Source organism: Falco peregrinus, chromosome 4, assembly GCF_023634155.1.
Source record: "Falco peregrinus isolate bFalPer1 chromosome 4, bFalPer1.pri, whole genome shotgun sequence".
NCBI lineage: Eukaryota > Metazoa > Chordata > Aves > Falconiformes > Falconidae > Falco > Falco peregrinus.
Genome location: NC_073724.1, coordinates 122,327,428 through 122,346,786, shown reverse-complemented (window position 1 = coordinate 122,346,786; position 19,359 = coordinate 122,327,428). Strand labels below are relative to the sequence as shown.

At 60.4% G+C, this 19,359-nt stretch overlaps 1 protein-coding gene across 13 annotated transcripts in view; it reads left to right on the top strand.

The window, feature by feature from the left end:
- ARAP1 (ArfGAP with RhoGAP domain, ankyrin repeat and PH domain 1) overlaps positions 1–11,363 on the top strand; it is a 44,160-nt gene extending 32,797 nt beyond the window's left edge. For 8 of the 13 annotated variants that reach the window (XM_055803248.1, XM_055803247.1, XM_055803249.1 and 5 more), the window contains 8 exons: positions 302–514; positions 1,164–1,269; positions 1,552–1,699; positions 1,999–2,082; positions 2,257–2,325; positions 2,499–2,616; positions 4,051–4,164; positions 4,872–5,674. In XM_055803248.1, coding sequence (XP_055659223.1) covers positions 302–514; positions 1,164–1,269; positions 1,552–1,699; positions 1,999–2,082; positions 2,257–2,325; positions 2,499–2,616; positions 4,051–4,164; positions 4,872–5,446 — 1,427 coding nt within the window. In that variant the 3' untranslated portion in view covers positions 5,447–5,674. Of the gene's footprint in view, positions 1–301; positions 515–1,163; positions 1,270–1,551; positions 1,700–1,998; positions 2,083–2,256; positions 2,326–2,498; positions 2,617–4,050; positions 4,165–4,871; positions 6,974–8,475; positions 8,532–8,786; positions 8,851–9,060; positions 9,217–10,372; positions 10,412–10,656 lie in introns of those variants that run through there. The other 5 variants (XM_055803253.1, XM_055803250.1, XM_055803252.1 and 2 more) reach the window with 5 other exon arrangements.
- The last annotated feature ends 7,996 nt before the right edge of the window (positions 11,364–19,359 follow it).

Here is a 19,359-nt window from a genome sequence, read left to right as displayed (position 1 = left end):
GTGGCGCTCAGGTCAACCCATCAGTGCGGCGCAGCAGGCTGAGACCTGACATGCTCGTGACACGTTTCCCTCCTTCCCTGAGCATCTGCTCCAGCTCTGTGGGGGGGCTCCAGCTGGAGCAGGGCTTTGGCTCCAGCCTGCAGCTCCTCGGTGGTCACAGCAACACCTGTGAGGTGGGAAGTGCTACAGCACCAGCTTTCTGCCAGCTGTGGCTGATGGGGAGCCAGCACGCAGGCAATGGTGCAGGGAGGGGTCCTGACCACCACGGATGGGGTCTCATCCCCACTGGCTTCTGCTGCAGGGCTGACATCTGAGGGCATCTACCGCAAGAGTGGGCAGAACTCGAAGACCACCAGCTTGCTGGAGATGCTGCGCCGGGACGCCCGCAGCGTCCGTCTGAAGGAGGGCGAGCACCAGGTGGATGATGTTGCCAATACCCTCAAACGCTTCTTCCGTGACCTTGGGGATGGGCTCTTTACCCGACAGTGGGGCCAGGACTGGCTGCGAGCAACGGGTGAGCGCTGGGGGTCTGCTGGGGGGTTGGCAGGAGGAGAAGGTTGTTCTTCCTGGCTCTCCTGCAGCCCCCTTCATCCTCTCCTCGGGGCTGTGTGGTTGGGGGAGCACATCTTGGCCGCATGTGTTCTCCTTGGCCAGCTCAGTGGGGCTGTGTGGCAGAGCTGCCCTGTACTGGGGGCTCGAGCAATGGGTGGGGACGGAGTGCGCCCACACTGACCCGTGCAGCCCCGTGCTTCGGCACAGCTGGGGCTGAGGCAGGGCACAGACCCAGACCCTCCCCCCCCCGCCCCCTTTGCTTCTGGATCCAGATGCTGGATACTGGTGATGGATGCACCCAGCGGCAAAACAGCCACAAGCCACAGTGCTGTGGAGCTGGGATGCTCCAGCCCTATGACGCTGGGATGTGCCAGTCCTGTGATGCTGGGATGCTCCAGCCCCATACAGCTGGGATACTCCAGCCCCGTGGACCTGGGGTGCTCCATCCCTAAGAATACTTGAGCCCCATGGAGCTGGGATGCTCCAGCCCCACAGTAGGGTGGGAGGGTCTGGGGTGGGGTGTGGAGAAGGGATGGTGGGTGGAGCCCTGAGTCTTAATCTCACCTTCATTCCCCTCCCCACTCATCCTTTCCTGCATGCCCCTCTCGCAGCGCTGGAGGATGAGGAGGCGAAGATCAGCGAGTACCGGCGGCTCCTGGGCACCCTCCCCACAGTGAACCGGGCCACGCTGAAGGCGCTTATCAACCACCTCTTTCGGTACAGCACGGGTGGTGGGTCCGTGGCACGGCTGAGCCTGGGCTTCCTGAGCCCCCGTGGGGCATTGCCCCATCCACTGCAGGGTCCTGGGGAGGCTGTGGGGTGGAGGAGAGCCCTCATCCCTTGGCTCACATCCCAAGCAAGGAAAGGAGTGGGGTTTGGGGTCAAGCTGTGTCTAAAGCTGAGCATCACATCCCAACATGGAGGGCATTCCCCTTGGCAAGGCTGAAGGGGGGTCCTGGGGGGGCTCCAAGGCAGGAGTCTCAACAGGGTTCCCTGCAGGGTCCAGCGTTTCTCTGCGGAGAACCAGATGAACACGCACAACCTGGCCATCGTCTTTGGGCCCACGCTCTTCCAGACGGACGGGAAGGACTACAAGGCAGGACGAGTTGTGGAGGACCTCATCAGCCACTACGTGAAGATCTTTAATGTAGGTTCACCCCCACCTCTCGTGCTGCTCTGGATCAGGCCAATATGTGGATATCACCAAGGGATGGGGAGGTGGAAGGAAGAGAACACTGGAATTACTCTGTCTGTGGACATCTTCTTGCTTTGGAGAGGAAGGGGGGTCCATGTCCCTGCAAACCCTGGAGACCCCTGAGCCTGGAGCTGCTGGCACTGCTGGGCAGAGGGGCAGATTCCCCTGGGGACTTGCATCTGCTGCTGCAGTGAAACTTAAGGGTGATCTGGTCAGCCCTGATGGCTCCCTGGGCTCCTTTTCCTTGGCAGGTCAATGACCAAGAGATGAAGAAGCAGCAGGATGAGATTATGGCCATCATGAAGATGCGCGAGGCAGCATCCAGTGGGACTCAGGTGGGTCCTGGACGTGGGGACCTTCCCAGGGCACCCTCTTCACATGGGGCTCCCACCACCTGCTCCAGCATCTTCTGGAGGTGCCCCAGGCAAGGGGTGTCCACGGTGGGTGAGCGGGGATTCAGCCCACGTGTGGGAAGCTGCAGGTTGAAGTGCTTTCCCCTTGCCCTCCAGCAAGCCGGGGACTTCATCTGTACTGTCTACTTGGAGGAGAAGAAGACGGAGGCAGAGCAGCACGTCAAGGTGAGTGGTGGGATGGAGGGTGCAGAGGGGATGGGGACCCCCCATTGGGTACCTGAACCTCTGTGGTGGCATGGGGGTACGCTTTGAGCTGGCACCTCCGTGGCATGCGGATGGAATGGCCCTGGGCAACAGCTGATGGAGACCTGTCCCCTCCTTTTGTCCCACCCTCCCAGATTCCAGCCACCATGACAGCCGAGGAGCTCACCTTTGAGATTCTGGACCGGAGGAAAATTGTCATGAAGGAGAAGGACTATTGGAGCTGCTTCGAAGTGAATGAGAGGGAGGAGGCAGGTTGGTGTGGGGGCAGGAGGTCAGTGGGGATGGGAACAGGGATTGGGATGGGGATGGAGATGGAGATGGAGATGGGGATAGAGATGGAGATGTGGAATGGGGATGTAGATGGAGATGTAGATGGGGATGGAGATGTAGATGGGGATGGAGATGGAGGTGGGGAATGGGGATGGAGATGGAGATGGGGATAGGGATTGAGATGGGGATAGGGATTGAGATGGGGATAGGGATTGAGATGGGGATAGGGATTGAGATGGGGATAGGGATTGAGATGGGGATAGGGATTGAGATGAGAATGGAGATGGAAGTGTGGGTGGAGATGGAGATAGGGGTGGAAATGGAGATGGGGATGAGGAATGGGGATGGAGATGAAGATGGAGATGGGGATGGGGATGGGGAAAGAGATGGGGATGGGGACAAAAAGGCTCCATGTGGACTGCACCATGGAGCAATGCTGGGACAGGCTGCAGGCACTCGGGAGGATGGCTGTGGTGCTGCGGCTTTGCTCACCACATCCAAATTGCACGTGGCTGAGCACTGCAGATGGGCTGGCCGTTTGGGCCAGGACACACGGGACACCTCTCTGCATCCTTAGGGGTTCAAATGTGTGTGACACTTGGTGGGGGTGTCTGGGCTCTCTGGCCACCGAAGGGAACAGCTCTGGGGTGTCCAAAGGCAGCAGCAAGCGCAATTTTGCTGTGAGCAGGATGAGACCCTGGTGCTGCCTGCTGGTGCCTTGAGGTCCTGCTGCTGGCTTTCGTGGGCTGAGCATGCCCAGGAGCAGGGAGGCAGGCAGGATGCGGCACCCAGCAGCACTCTGGGATCACTGAAAGTCTCTGCTGAGATGTTTGGTCCTTGCCAACCCCAAGCCATCAAGCTCAGGCTCCCCTCTTCAAAGGGCGGGTGCTGCTTCCCACCATCCAAATGTTTTTTTAAGAGCACCAAGCCCTTAAAAAAAACAAAAAAAGGATCATCAGGCTGTGTAGGGGCTAAAATTAGCCTAAAATTGAATATTCACCTATGAACTTTTACAAAATCCTTGACTCGCCCTTTGCTTGTGTGGAAACGTGCATGCTTGAAATACCTCTGTGCATATTTTGCAAGCACGTGTGCAGATCACACGCTGCCTACAGCATACATTTTCAAAACGTATATTTTGCAATTGCAGTATCTGTTGGTAATTGTTCCTTAGCCACCTTCCAGTCCCCACTCCTCACGTACCACAGGCCACAAGCCTCCTCCCCAGGGGACAATTAGGAAGCATCATCATCATGATGAAGTGGATCCAATTAAAAGGCGATGGTGCTTTGTGGGAGGTCTGCTCAGGGGTGGGCAGGACCTTGGCGGACCCTCGGGACACACGTGTGACCCTCCCTTGGTGGGTGCCAGCCCCTGGGGATGCTGCCTGACCCTGCTTGTCTCCCTGCATGGCAGAGCGGCCCTTGCACTACTCAGAAAAAGTCTTGCCCATTTTGCACTGCCTGGGGACAGAGAGCTACCTGGTGGTGAAGAAGCAGATGTCCATGGAGAACATGCTCATCTACCTCGGTGAGGAGCTGGGGGGCCATGGCCCTGGCCGGGAGAGGAGGGAGAGGATGGGGATGGGATGGGATGGGATGGGGATAGGATGAGGATAGGGAAGGGGATGGGATGGGGATGGGGATGGGATGGGCATAGGGAAGGGGAAGGGGATAAGGATGGGGAAGAGGTGGGGATGGGGACGGAGATGAGGATGGGGAAGGGGATGGGATGCGATGGGATGGGGATAGGGAAGGGGATGGGGTGGGCATGGGGAAGGGGAAGATGATGGGATGGCACGGGGAAGGGATGGCGATGGAGGTGGAGATGGGGATCGGGACAGGGATGGGGATGGGGACAGCTTCCCTTCCTGCCAGCTCTGACCCTACGGAGAATGCCCAAGGGATCAACCATCCCAGGGCTGCATCTTGCCTGGCCATGCAGGCGGAGAGGGCACCACCCCAATTAGCACGTGGCTGGGAGCCCCCTGATCTGGGGTCATGGCTGGATGCTGCGCACAGCGCAGTGGGGGAGACAGTCCTGCCTGCCCTGCCTGGGCTGGGGGCGGGCAGCAGGCAGAGGGGCAGTGCTGGGGGGTCGTGCAGCAGCCTGTGGGCTGCGGTGATGGGGGTGTCCTTGCTATTGCTCTGTGGGACCAGGTCTGGTTGCACCCTGTGCACTTCTTGGGGGGCCTGGCCCCCCTGGGGGGCCGGAGCCACTCAGACATGTGCCCCCAGCCAGCAGAGTGGGCGACTGCAAGCATGGCATGATGAAATTTCGGGAGGAGAGGAACCTGCTGGGGCTTGGCCTGAGCACTGGCTTCCATGACCGCTACTTCATCCTCAACAGCACCTGCCTGCGCCTCTACAAGGAAGTGCGGGTGAGCCCTGCCTGCTGGCTGCCTGCGAGGCAGCACACCCTTCCCCTGCCTGCCCCTCCCTGCCTGCCCTTCCCTGCCTGCCCTGCCCAGCTGTCCCATAGAAATAGAGAAAAGACCTTTAAAGATCATCCAGTCCAACCATACTGTGACCCTGTGCTGGGAGTCCCTGGGGACATGGGACCCACATGGGCTGGCGGTGCATGGGCATTGCAAGCAGCGGTGGGGCTGACCCCAGAGGTGCTGTCACTCTTGCACACCCGGAGCTTTCCCAGAGCAGGTCTGGAGCCGGCTCTGAGTCGGTGCAAGGGCTCAGGAGGGGGATGCTGGCATCCCGGCCATGCTGGGACATCTGCTGTCTGCTCACCAGTCCCTTCTCCCCCTGCCCCGGCTCCGTGCACATCGCTGCCTGTATCCCCCATGCCCTGCCTGTAGGCAGTGTAGGGTCTGCAGGGAGGTGGTCCCCACTCCTCCCGCTGTGGCTCATCCTCCACACCTGCTTTAACCGCCGTCCTCTGTTGAACAGAGCCTGAAGCAGCGGACCCCCCACTTGGAGAACGTGAGTAGAGGCTGGGGGGCTCAGCCGGGGCGTGCAGGGGGTCCGGCGCCCTCTGCCCTTACAAGGCTGCCCAGGGTCAATCCCAAATCCAATCCCGTGGTTGCGCGTGTGCCCATCACTGCACGCTCCTGGATGCGGCAGCCCCAGGCGATGGGGAGCTCCGTGTGCTACAGCTGCCCTCAGTGCTGCCATCCCTCCCCATTAGCCCCCGTGTTAGGGGGTGCGTCAGCGTGCACCCCCATTATCTGGGGTCCTCCAGTCTGGGGGTACGGCTGCCCTTTGCTCCAGGCAGCTGGAGATGGGGATGGGGAAGGGGCTGGTGCTGCATGGAGGGGATGGGCTGGGCTGGCTCCCCCATCCCACGGGCATTGGATCGGGCTCTTGTAAGTCATGCTGCTTGCACACGAACGCAGCGGGCAGCCGTATGTATGGGGGGGGTCCCCATCATGTCACCCACTGCCGGGGCATGGCTTGTGTGGCATGGTGAGATGCAGCTGGCACCTGGGGGGTCCCAGGGGGGAGGAGAGGAGGGAGCTGTGGGGCTTTGCCCCTTCGAAACGTCTGCCAGCGATGGGCGATGCCTGGCCTGGCTCGCTGCCATGGTGCAGAGCGTGGGGAGGGAGCTGGCTGGGGCTGGCAGTGCCCTGGCTTTGCTGGGACGTCCTGCCTTCCCCCATCCCTTTCCTTGGGAAGCCGCGCGGCACAGGGAAGGTGCAGCTTGCAGCCAGCACCCCAAAGGATGCTCCGATGCAGGGCGGGGAGCCCAGGACAGCCAAAGTGGGGCCGGGAAGTTGGGGTACCCACCTCCAGAGGTGCCCACCTGCCATGCTGTGCCATGCCGTGCCATGCCGTGCTGGCGGTGGGGATGTGGTCAGGGCAGAGAGATGCCAGCAGAGCGGGGTTGGGGCCACTGCTGCCATGGTCATGGCCGTGATGCTGAGGAAGGGTGTGATGCGTGTGTCCCCATGAAGGACATGTAGTGCCAGGCTCTCAAGACCCCATCACAATGTGCTGGTCCCAGTTCCAAAGGCAACTGGCCCATCTCTGGGGGAGCTGTGCCGCAGGGGCAGGCCTTCTGTGTCCCCTCTACCCGCGGGCGATGGGCACACGCCCTGCCCTTTCCTCTGCTCCAGCCTGGGCTTCACCCTCATCCTTGGCAAGCCCAGACATGGGCTGAGCCCCTTCCCCGTCATCCCTATGGCTTATCCTCCCTGGGGGACAAAACCCAGCCCAGCATCGGTGTGGGCTGCAGTGGGTGGGGGCGAGTGATGAAGGGTCTGGCAGCCCCCAACCTGGTGCCGGGTCCCTCTCCCCTCCCAGAGCCACAAGCCGGAGAAGGAGTGGCCCGTCAGGAACCTGAAGGTCTACCTGGGCATTAAGAAGAAGCTTCGACCCCCGACATGGTGAGCAGCAATGCGGTGCCCTGCTGGGCTGGGGACAGGGACAGGGATGAAGATGGGGACAGAGATGAGGACCGGGACAGGGATGGAGATGGGGACAGGGCTGGGGACAAGGACAGTTTTGGCTACTGGGACACATCTCCTGCTGGCCGTGCCTCCTGCCACCAGATGTCAGAGCAGCTTCACAGGATGCTTCTACAAGCGGGTGCCAGCACAGGGGACTGGATATGTCCCCAGCCCCGTTGTCCCCTGTCACCTGCCCACAGTGAGGGGCTGCAGGGCCGGAGGGGTCATGGCTGGACCGGGGGTGGGGGCTGGTGCCGACCAGGGACCTGGCCCTGGGGTGGGACAGGAGCCGTGGGCGTGTGAGGGTCGGGGGGGGGAGTGTGCTTGTGCATGTGAGTTTGCCGCGGTGTGTGTGCTTGTGCACATATGTGGGCGTGCACGTCAGTGTCTGTGGGCATGTGGGTGCATGCATGCACGTCATTATGTCTCCATGCATGCAGGCGTGTGCATGCATGTCAGCGTGAGTGTGCATATGAGTGCATGGGCATATGTGAGTGCATGCATGTCAGCAAGTTGTGTACGTGTGTGTGCATGTGTGTGTCCATATGTATATGTGCATGTGTGGGAGTGTGTGCACGTGGGTGTATATGCACATATGCCAACATGTGTGCATGCATGTGGGGGTGTGCCTGGGGGCATGTGCAAGCATGTCAGCATCTGTGCATGCATGTGAACATGTGCATGTGGGTGTGTGCATGCATGGCAGCATGTGCGCATGTGGGGGTGTTAGTACATGTCAGTGTGTGTGTGCATGTGTGTGCATATGAGTGCATGGGCATATGTGTGTGTGCACATATGTGAGCGTGTGCATGCATGTCAGCAAGTTGCGCACAAGTGTGTCTGTGTGCATGTGCATATGTACATGTGTGGGAGTGCATGCATGCCCGTGTTTGTGTGCATGTATATGGGTGTGTACACATGGGTTTGTACATGCATGTCATTATCCATGTGCCTGTGAGTGCATGGGCATATGTGCATGTGCATGCATGTCAGCAAGTTGTGTACACGTGTGTGCATGTATGTGTGCACATGTGTGAGTGTCTGCATGTGGGCGTGTGCAGACACATCAGCCTGTGTGTGCATATGAGTGTGCAGGGCTGTGACCCTCACCTCCTGCAGGGATTCGGGTGTGTGCTGTGGTGCTGGGCAGCGTTGCTGCAGGTCTCGGGGTGGGTGAGCAGCGGCTGGAGCTTTGGGTTGGGGCTGGGGCCATGGGAATGGATGCAGGTGGCTCGCAGAGGTGCGGGTGGCTTGCAAGGAGGAGGGGGGCATGCAGGGTTGCAGGTGGGTGTAGGAGTGGGGGCTGTTTGCAGGGACAGGGGGCTTGCAGGGATGGGGGGTCTGCAGGGACAGGGACTGTTTGCAGGGATGGGGGGTTTGCTGGGGTACTTAGGCAACCTGGGATGTTAATCCTCATGTTTTCACTTCCCACCTTCCAGCTGGGGCTTTACAGTCTTCTATGAAAATGAGAAGCATGAGAAACAGCAATGGTAAGGGAAGGGGTGCACTTGGGGACACTGAGCTCATCCCCAGGGACAGAGGTCACACTGGCCTGGCAGCTGCTCTCCACAGCTGGTGTACCTTTGCCGTGGGGGGCGTGAATGGGGGTTTCTGTGGGCAGAGCCTGGCTGGGCACCCACGGACCCACTCAGGATGCTAGCGGGTTCTGTGGCTGTCACGCTTCGGTGACAGCCCTTCGGTCTGCAAGCCCTCATGCGGGTCACAGCTTCCTGACAGCCTGTCCCTGCAGGTACCTGTGCTGCGACACCCAGGCCGATCTGCGGGAGTGGTTCGCCACCTTCCTCCACGTGCAGGTAGGGAGGCACGGGGCAGTGCCCGCTGTGCCCCAACAGCACCGCGGGGTGACAGCTCCGAGGGATGCTCGGCTAGCAGAAACCTTTGGTGTACACGCCAAGCATCCCTAAGTACCAGCATCCCAGGGCGGAGGAGAGGTCCCTGGGGTGGCTGAGGAGCAAAAAGCCAGCCTCCAGTCCTCCTTCACCCCGTGTCCCCTCTGTCCCCAGAATGGCGGGGCCCTGTGGCCCTCGGAGACCTCCAAGGTGCGGGCGTCACGGTCGCAGCAGGACTCCAGGTTGGGTAACATCTCCCTCATCCCGCTGCGGGGCAATGAGAGTGAGATGAGGAGCAGTGTGGCTGCTTTTGCTACTGACCCGCTAACTGTGAGTGAGACGGGGGTCCCTCTGCGCGGGGCTGCATCTCCTCTGCATCACACGCCGTGGGGGGCTGGGTCCCTGAACGAGGGTGGGGGCTGTCCCTGCTCCCATTCCCTATGCACCATCATCAGCCTGCAGTCAGCCCGGAGAGAGCTGGTGGGGTGGAGGGGGGCGGCTGATGCTTTGGGTGCCCTGTCCAGCACCAGCGCTGGTGGGTGGGCTCCTGGGCACAGGAGTGTCCCAAACCGTGTGATGCAAGAAAAGGGGATGCCACCAAGCTCCTGGTTTTTCCTATAACAAGGGGGGGGTTCTCTGAAATGCTGTCCTGGTTGCAGACCAGCCCCACCGCCATCCTGTTGTCCTGCTGGCTGTGTGACAGCCGTCGTGCCCAGGGGCTGTCGCATCCCCCTGCCACGCAGGTGCTGGTGTGGGTGTCGGAGCCTTGCTCAGCCACAGGGCCCACTGGTGCTGGTGGCAGCAGTGGGACAGAGCTGCTCTGGTCCCACTGTGCCCAAGCTGATCCCTCGGGCCCTGTTGCTGTTATAAACCTGAGGATGTGGCTGTGCCGGGGGGGATGACAATCCTGCCACCACATGCATCAGTTGTGCATTTCCCAACGGGCACCCAAGGGCAGGGAGCAGCAGCAGCACTGCCCTGGTGCCTCCCACCTCGCACCCATCCCCTGGGACTGGGTCTGCCCCAGGACCCCCACCCGGGCTCAGGTTTATAACTGGGGGCAGAGGGGAAGCCCCCCCGGGGCCGCGCTTCACGGTGTGTGTGTGCCGGTGTGCGAGGCACAGCCATCCCTGCCGGCTCTGTGCCTGCTCCTCCAGTCTGGGCCAGATCCCCACCCCTGGCTGGGGGTCTCTGCACCCTGGCATGGTCTGGGGCAAGGGACCAGCAACCCGGGGCTCCCAGGGGGACAGTGCTGTGGGTGTCCCCCACTGTGGTCCCAACACAGGATGGGGCAGCTGGCATCGCTGCGTCCCCTGGTCCAGGCTGCTCGGAGGACATCCCAGTGGGACCACAGTTCCCCTTGCTCTGGGGGCCTTGCACCCCATCCCCTGGTGCACTTTCCACCGGGTACTGCACTGCTGGTGATGATGCCCAGATGCAGAGGAAGCTGAGGACTAATGGTGACCTGTGTCCTCTCTGTCCCCAGCTCCTGCGAAACGTCTGAACTGGAGGCCTGACACGCTGGGTGAGTGCCCCTCTACCCTGCGCCCCCTGCCCCAGCCCCAGCACGCAGGCAAGGGAGGCAGTGGGAGGCAGGAGCCAATGGCCCTGGCTGTCCCGTTGCCACCACAGCCTGGGGACGTGGGCACATGCATGCATGAATGGTGGCATCCCCCCCCCCCCCGTGCATGTCCCCAGCAAGGCTGGAAGGGGATGGAGGTGGCAGCCCCCTCCCCTTCGCTGACCCTTTGCTCTCCGCTTGTGCCGCAGGTTCATCCACAAGCGGGGCAGCCCTCGGGGAGCCGCGCCAGCCCCGCACCCCGGCACTTGCCAGGGGTCCTGCCAGCTCCGGAGCCTCAGCCAGGCCCTCTCGCCTCCCCCCACGGTGACCCATGGGCAGCCAGGAGGGGAAATGGCAGCGAGGCCACCCACCCGGTGGTGGAGCAGGTCTCGGGAGCCACGGCCAGGCAGCTCACGGGGACCAAGAACTGCCAGCCCACCCGAGCCCACCCCCTGCGCCCTGGCTGCCTTCGGCTGCCGCTTCTGCTCAGAGCTCCAGGCAGAGAGAGGCAGAACCCAGCCGGGTGTCTCAGCACAGCTGTGGGATGGGGGTCTGTGTCTGGGGGCTCTTGCTTATCCTCCTCCCCCCTCTATTTTTAAATCTCTTGTAAAATAACCAGGCAGGCAGGAGGAGCCCTTCCCGCGGGATGCTCGCCTGACTCCAGCCACTGGCATCATGGTGCTCCCATCACTCCTGGGGAGGGGGTACCCCATCTCCAGGGTCCTTTCCATGCCAGCCAGGGCGTTAAGAGCCTCTGCATCCCCCCAAATTGGGGAGGAGGTGCATCTGGCCTCTGTCCCCCACCCACGGCTCTAGTCTCTGCTGCAGGTGGGGCGACGGGGAGGGGGGCGGCAGGAGCTGCCCCTGCTTTCTGCTGACGCCTCTGGATGGTATTAAAGGTCTTGGGCAAACAGTGTGGAAGTGTCCAGGTCCCTGCCGGCAGCGTGGGGTGGGTGGCCAGGGTGGGGGACAGCCAGAGCTGGCAGTGTCCAGGTCCCTGCCGGTGGTGTGGGGTGGGTGGCCAGGGTGGGGGACAGCAAGAGCTGGCGAGCCTGTGGGTGCAGTGGGATGGTCCCAGCTGCACCCACTGGGTGCTCAGAAGATGTTGGGTGATGCCATGGAGAGGGCAGTGAGCCACTAAACTTATGGCCATGCCCACCCTAAATCCACCCTAAACCCATGTCCAAGCCCACCCTAAACCCATGTCCAAGCCCACCCTAAACCCACAGCCAAACCCACCCTAAACCAACGACCAAGCCCACCTTAAACCCATGGCCAAGCCCACCCTAAACCCACAGCTAAACCCACCCAAAACCCACGGCCAAGCCAAGCCTAAACCCACAGCCTCTCAGTGCTGCTTCGTAATGGCGGCTGTTGGGGGGAACACATGTGTGCATGCATGAAGGTGCGTGTGCAAGCACACGTCTGCATGTGCATGCACAGGGACTGTGTGCAGGGGTGACTCAGGCAGTGGAGCCCTGCAGCAAGAGGCATGATGAGCAGTTCCCAGCTGGAGGTACGGGGCTGCCAGCTGTGTGTCCCCCGCGCAGGCAGAGCAGGCAGCCCTGGGGATTCCTCCCCAGCACCCGTCTCAGCCCCACAGGACATGGCTGGCGCCATGCGTGACTGCTGCCTGCCAGTGGCCATCACTGAGGTCCTTGCCATGAGAACCGAGCTCCACCTGGCAGCTGTCCCTGCTGGGAATGTCCTCGGAGCTCAGCCTGGGTGGCAGGAGGTGGCTGTCCCTCTGCCTGCTCCCTAGGGATGCAGGGTGGGCAGTGAGAGGTGGCCGGGTGCTACTGCAGGGCTGGGAGCATTGCTCCCTTTGCTGCGCTGCCTGCGGTGGCCCTGGGTGGGGTGTCCCACCACCCCCTCCTCACGCTGATCCCCCACGGGGGGGGGCGGGTGGTGAGTCACCCGTGGGAGAGGGCTGTCAATCACCCACAGGCGCTGCGGGTTTGCTGCAGTGGCAGTGCTGGCAGCATCACCTGCAGCACTGCAAGGGGTGGTGGAGGTGAAGGGAGGCACCTGCGTACCCACTGCCCCCCGACACCAGCCCCCCACAAGCCTTGGCTTCACCTGCATGTGGCTTGGCCCCCCCGGTGCTGTGCCTGGGTGGGGACACAGGTGTTGGGGAGAGGGAAAAAGCCTGCACCAGCCCCAGCTCCATGGCCCCTCTCCCTTTCTGCTGTACCAGGTGGTCCCCATGGGGCTGCTGGTGCCCAGGGCTCTGCAGGGAGAGAGCTGGGCAGGCAGGGGAGCAGGCACCTGATACCAAACCCCAGTGATACGCCATGAAATTCCATTAGTGCTCAGCCTTGTCCAGATACTCATCCCTCCCTCCCTCCCTCCCCCATCGCTCCCTCCCTCCCACCATCCCCACATCCTTCCCTCCTTTCCTCCCTCCGTCCATCCTCACATTCCTCCCTATCCCTCTCTCTGTCCCTCCCTCCCTTCTTCCCACCACCCATCCCTCCCTCCCCCCATCGATCAATCCACCCACCTGTCAGCAGCCTACCTGTTCCTCCGGTCATGCCCTTGTCCATCTGTCCTCTTTCTTCCCATCCTTTCATCACCAGGACCTCCAACCACCCTCACCCTGCCCTGTTCTGGCAGCCAAGCAGAGCTGCTTCTTGGCCCCCAAACCAGCTGAGCTTCCATCAGTAGCTGTTTCTGCCAGCTGTGCTTTGGTTTCCCTGCACCAACCCCACATCTGGCCATCCATGTCTGAACTCATCAGCCAGATGTGGGTCTCACTTCTTGCTGGGCACCCAAAGCCTTTGGGCAATGAGAGCTCACAGGCTCCTGCTGCAGGTGCTCCTGGGGTGCAGGTGAAGGATGGCAGCACACGAGCCCACCGCCTTTCCTGTATGCAGCTGGGGGTGCAAATTCTGTCCCAGTGCTGCAGTTTCCCTGCAGAAAGCCTGGTGGGGTGTGCAAAGCCCCTGTGTGCCAGTGGTGCCCATGATGGCAGTGCCAAGCCCCAACAGGCGCATGGGCCGAGTGCGAGTGCTGCACAGGTGCTTGGAGCCCACATGTGCGCCCGGTGTCGGCAGCGCCTTTTGGGGCACATCACTCGGTTGCTTGCATGTGTATTTGGTGTCTGCATGTGGCCTTGCGGTCTGGAATGCATGCTCAGTGTATGCATGCTCAGCATCTGCAATACGTGCTTAGTGTCTGCAACACGCGCTCAGTGTCTGCAACACATACTCAGTACATGCAACACATGCAACACATGCTCAGTGTTTGCAACATGTGCTCAGTGCATGCAACGTGCTCAGTGCATGCAACACATGCAATGCGTGCTCAGTGTCTGCAACACATGTTCTTTGTCTGTAACGTGCTCAGCATCTGCAACACATGCTTAGTGTCTGCAATGCATGCTCAGTGTCTGCAATGTGCTCAGTGCATGCAACACACGCAACATATGTTCATTGTCTGCAATGTGCTCAGTATCTGTGATGTGCTCAGTGTCTGCAACGCATGCTTAGTATCTGCAATGCATGCTCAGTGCATGCAGTGTGTGCAATGCATGCTCAGTATCTCCACATATGCTCAGTGTCAGCAACACGTGTTTGCTGTCTGGAGCGCATACTCGGTGCATGCAATGCGTGCTCAGTGTCTGCAACACCCGCTTAATGTCTGCATTTTTGCACATGCCCTCAGTGTCTGCCATGGGTGCTAGTGTTGCATGTGCACTCAGCCTGCACACGTGCTGGTCTGCAATGTGCTCGGTGTCTGCACATGCTTGTGCACCACAGTCTGCACACACATTTGTCACCTGCACATGCACAGGGTGTTAGCACATGCACGTGTGACCAGGTGCTCGCTCATGCACTTGGTGCTGTATGTACGCCAGGTTTCTGCAGCCGGCCCTCCGTGTCCGTGCTGCTCTGCAGGACTGCACATGGTGGGAGGGGCAGCACCACAGCACCCAGAAAGGGAAGCAGACCCCAGTGTAGCTCCTCGGGGCTGGCCTTGCCCCTCTGGGGGCAGCTCATGCTCTGGGGCTCTGCTGCAGCCTGGCTGATGCTGCACGGAGAAGCTGCTTTGAGCTCCAAGCCACATCCATGGCTTGGGCTGGAGCTGATGCCAGCATCCACCCCAACAGTTTCCATAGTGTCCTGGACCCCAGGAGCATGGGATTTGGGGTTCCCTTCATCTCCATCCAGGTTCCTCTGGGAAAAGATGCCCAGGGAGCTCCTGAGGGACCATCCGAGGGGAGCTGGGAGGGGAGCAGGCAGGAGCTGCCAGCATGCTGGAGCCGCCCCCCCCCAACATCCCGAAGCCCAGAGAAGGCATGAAGGGGCCAGGGCGCTTTGCAGCAGCAGCTGCACAGCTGCAGCGAGTCGGTGCGTGCTCAGCCTTGGCCCTGCAATGGGATGAAGCCCAGCCAAGAGCCTGTCTCTCAAGAGAGGGATGGATGGAGCCTACCTACACCTCCTCTCTATATATAGAGCTGCGGAGGCGAGCACCATGTGATACCTTGCACAGGCAAGTGATTAATTGTGGAGTCATTTACAAACAACTTAATAAATTCCTGACATTGGCGGTGTTTTAGCACACGAGGGTGATTTCTAGTCCCTCCGCAGCCACCAGCTGGAAGCCAGTACCTCTTCCCAGGGTGCAGGAGCCCTCAGCACGTGGCAGACGGCAGCATCCCTGCTGCTGTAGTCTGGCAGGGTCAGGGGCATCAGTGACTTTGTGTGCCAAGCACATGGATTAGGTAAATGCCAGGCAAGAGTCACTGCCAAGGTGGCACAGAGCACATGCCAGGAACTTGTGTGCCACCAAGGACGATGCTCAGGGAGCTCAAAGCCAGCCCCTGGCTTTCCTCTTCCCTCAGCTGGCAGAGGGCAAGTCCCTGACGGCTCGTCCCTTTGCAGAGGGGGCAACTGAGGCACAGGGTACGCCCCATGGTGTGCAGAGGACAGAAAATATACTGCCTGCCCAGGAGGTTGTCTGCCCTGGGTGCTGCCTGGCCAAAGTGCTGTCTGGTCTGGATGCTGCCTGTCCCACCGTGCTGCCTGCCCTGGGTGCTGCCTGCCCTGTGTGATGCCTGCCCTGTGTGATGCCTGCCCCAGCATGCTGCCTGCCCTGGGTGCTGCCATTCCTGGAGTGCTGCTGCCCTGCGTGATGCTGTTCCTGGGGTGCTGCCTGGCTGGGTGCTGCCTGCCTGGTCCCTTGTAGGAGAGCACTGCAAAGCCAGGCTGGGTTCTGAGGCAGACAGGGCAAAGGTCGTGAGGGAGTGCTGGCAGCAGGGGAAACTTTGGGCACTCAGACATGAGCTGCTGCCTCTTGGCAGGGGTGAACCCCACATTCACCCTCCCCATCTTGGGGACCCTAAGGGGGAGCCAGGCAATGCCAGCAGCCCGGGCAACCCAGCTTGATGCTGCAACCACCCCATGGCACTCATACGGGGTCCCCCCACGGGTCCCCCCACGTGCCTTCTACACCCACGACACCTCAGGCCCCAGCACCGTGTCCCACCGGGTGGCTGCTCTTCCCCCACCGTCGTAATGAACTCAGCAGATTATCAGCTCCCAGATTTAACAGAGGCGCAGCCACACTCCAGCAGACTTTAAAACAGTCATTATTTCATCAGCAGCCCCATTAAACTGTCACTGGCTTTTTTTCAGGCTCTCTCACATTTTTTCCCCTCCTTTTTTCCCTCCTGGCTTTTCCCATCCCTGGTTTGTTGTTTTTTGTTTTTGTTTTTGTTTTTGTTTTTGTTTTTAATTGGAGTGTGGGGCTGCCTCCCTGCTCAGGATGCTACCAAGGGCTGCCCAGTGATGGAGGATCCCCACCTCCCTCTGCTCTCAGTTTACCCATCCATCAAATGGGCTCAGGCTGGAGAAGGATTTGGGGAAACCTCTGAAAACACAAACACCGGCCCTATTCCCCAACCTGGCACAGAGGAACCCCCACTTCCAGCTCAATTCCAGCCTTGCCAGAGCAGTGGGACAGGGCTCTCAGTGGTGGGGAAGGGGGAGAAGAGCCCCTCGGAGGATTTCACGAGCATAAAGTGACGGGACAGGGGAAGGGCCCCGCTGCTTGAAGCCTTTTATCCATACCCATGCTCCCCCAGCTCCCTGCGCTCCCCTCCTCCCTCTCCAGCAGCCACCCACTCACTGCTCCTGGTTTAATAAGAAAAATAAAGGAAATTTAAATAACTAAATAAATGTCGAGCAGGCGCAGGGGAGACAGGGGGTGCAGAGGCGGGCTTTGCCCGAGGAGATGCTGCCCGCAGGCAGGGTGCCAGCGCCCCGTGGGACAGGGGGATCTGCTGCACCCAGCTCCCGTGGGGGGCCGGCAGCGCCGGGGGGCTCGGTGCCGAGAGCCAGTGACGGGTGCGGGGGCTTCAGCACCTTGCGGGGATGAGGAAGGAAGTGTCTGGGGAAGGCTTGGCATGGCCGGAGCTGGGCAAGGAGCCATGGCCAAGGCCAGCTGGTGATGGGTGGCAGAGGCAGGAGCCAAACCATGACTTTCCTGGTCGGAGGGACCTCCCCAGCGTGGTGGGAACAGAGCGGTCGGCCCCCAGTGCAGGCAGCTGCCAGACCTCTGCCAGCACGGGTCCCCAGCTCTGTGCCCTGCCAACAGCAATGGCACGAGGCTGTTTTTTACCCGTCTTTGTCGTGCTCACTGCGAGGAGGAGCTAGGCTTGTCTTTCTCCATTAAGCCAATGTCAATTTACATTTATTTAAAAATAACAGAGCTTTCAATCTCTCTGTTAGCCTTGCCTCCTGCCCTGGCCACCCTGTGGTGATGCTCCTGGGTTGTCAACCCAGAGAGATCCCTGCTCTGTCCCCATCTGGGATGGACCAGTGCTGAGGAAGCAGGATGGGGTCCCCAGGGATGTGTGCGCATTGTGGGACATACAGATACAGGTAATGAGTGGCTCAGCAGAGCCCTGGGCTACATTGCCCTGGCTGCTGGGTTGATCCTGCAGCCAAACCTGGTTTGCATCCTTGGAGGAGCGGGCACAGCTCTGCCTCTCCACGCATGGACAGCGAAGCCTGGGTGGCACCTGGCTGCAGCCAGGGCTCCTGCAGCTGGGGCTGGCTGTCGCCTCCTGTGGCAGATGTGGGTCTCTGGGACTTGAAAATCCCATTTCCCTTTGTTCCATCCCCTGGGAAACTCCTGAGAGGGATAGAGCGAGAGGACCTGGAGCCCACACTGGGCTGTGGCTCCCCCAGCCCATGCACACATGTGTGCACAAGTACCTGAGTAGCATACGCTGCTGCGGGGCTGCTTACACTAACGCAGCATGCCCGGATCTGTGCACACACACACAATTCCATGCACGTGTGGAGTGTAGGAGCAAACAGGTGGGATGCATGCCCATGCATCCAAACACGTGCACATGCACTCAGATGCACATGCGTTTATTTATCCCAGCGTGCACAGCTAAATAAATACCCAGGTAAGGAGCAGCTCTGTGCACACGTGGCCGTGCATGGCCCAGCACCCACTGAACAAACTCACTCCACTTCCATATTTGCTGCCACCAGGATAAACCCACTTTGTTTCATTTAACACATAGAGGTGTTGCGAGTCACCATTGTACAGCAGCGTTCAGACCTTGAAGGCAGCACAAAAGAAAAAAATAATAATAATAAAAAAGGAAAACCTTAAAAAAAAAAAAAACAACCAAAAAACCAGTGGGACTTGCTCACACACAGATATATAAAAAATCTCTTTGAGGAGAATCACTTTAAATTGGCTATTTATCGGCACAGCATCCCGCCAGGAGGTTTCCATGGCTACCTGCGAGCCCTGGCAGCCCGCTGCTGGGGCGGCAGCGTGCCAGGCCCATGTGCCACAGCGCGTGTCCCCATGGTCCCATCGGTGACAAACCTTTGTGCCACACCAGCACCTGTTGCTGCAGTGCTCGGCAAACTCTGCTGCCCTCGGCCCTGGTGTGGGGCACTGACCCCGCTGCCTGGACCCCGAGGGTTGGTACCCTTGTTTGGGAAGATGCTGCTGAGCATCCCAAGGGCTGGGAGGCTGGTGATAAGAGGCAGTGGGGAGCACCATGGGCAGGGGTGCCCTTGTAGAGCCCCCTGCACGCTGGCCTGGCTGCAGCAGGATGTGATGCCTGGCCCAGGGCAGGAGATGCCCAGGGGATAGGATTATCCTGACTGGCATCCCTCTGGGAGGGACCGTTACTGTATCACTTCCCAGCCATGTGGAGAAAGCCCGGCATGCTCGTGCCCGAGTCACTGTTTGCTGGCTGATGTGACACCCTGCAGCAGCGACCCCCAGCTTGGCGCGTCTGGGTGCAGAGCTCTAGCTGGGGATGCCTGCCCGGCTCGTGGGACACATTGTACATCGATGTCCCTGTTCTGAGCCCTGTGGTCATTACAGCCCAGGGCTCCAGGTCACTCTGATTGCTTCCACAGGGATTTCACTGCCTCAACCTGCTGGGAAGAAACAGCTGGGAGTTTGTTCGCAGCTTGGGGAGCAGAGCAGAGCCACCACCAGGGAGGGATGCTCCAGGGATGCTGCGGAGCTACAGGTCCCTTCTGTGACCCCTCTGCAACCCAGGTGGTCACCATGTCCCCTTGCCACCCATAGAAACCTAACCCTGCTTGTCCCCACCCCAAGAAGCCCAAGAGCATGGTGGGGAGCGGGGCTGTCACCCAGGGGACATGCTTTGACTGCCCTGGGGGGTGCTGAGCTCTCTCCTCCCCGCTCGCTGGCCATGGTTCAAGGTGGATGGCTTGGAAAGCAGCTTTCGAAGCCTCATGCTGTCCACCGGAGATGCTCCTGGTGGCTTCAGAGGGATGGTGTGCAGGAGCAAGCAGGTTCCCCAGTTCAGCACTCACTTGGGTTTGCTTCAGGGCTGGGGACATTGCCAGGGGGCAGGAGGTGGAGGGGACATTGCCCAGACCCCACTGAAGCAAAGGGCT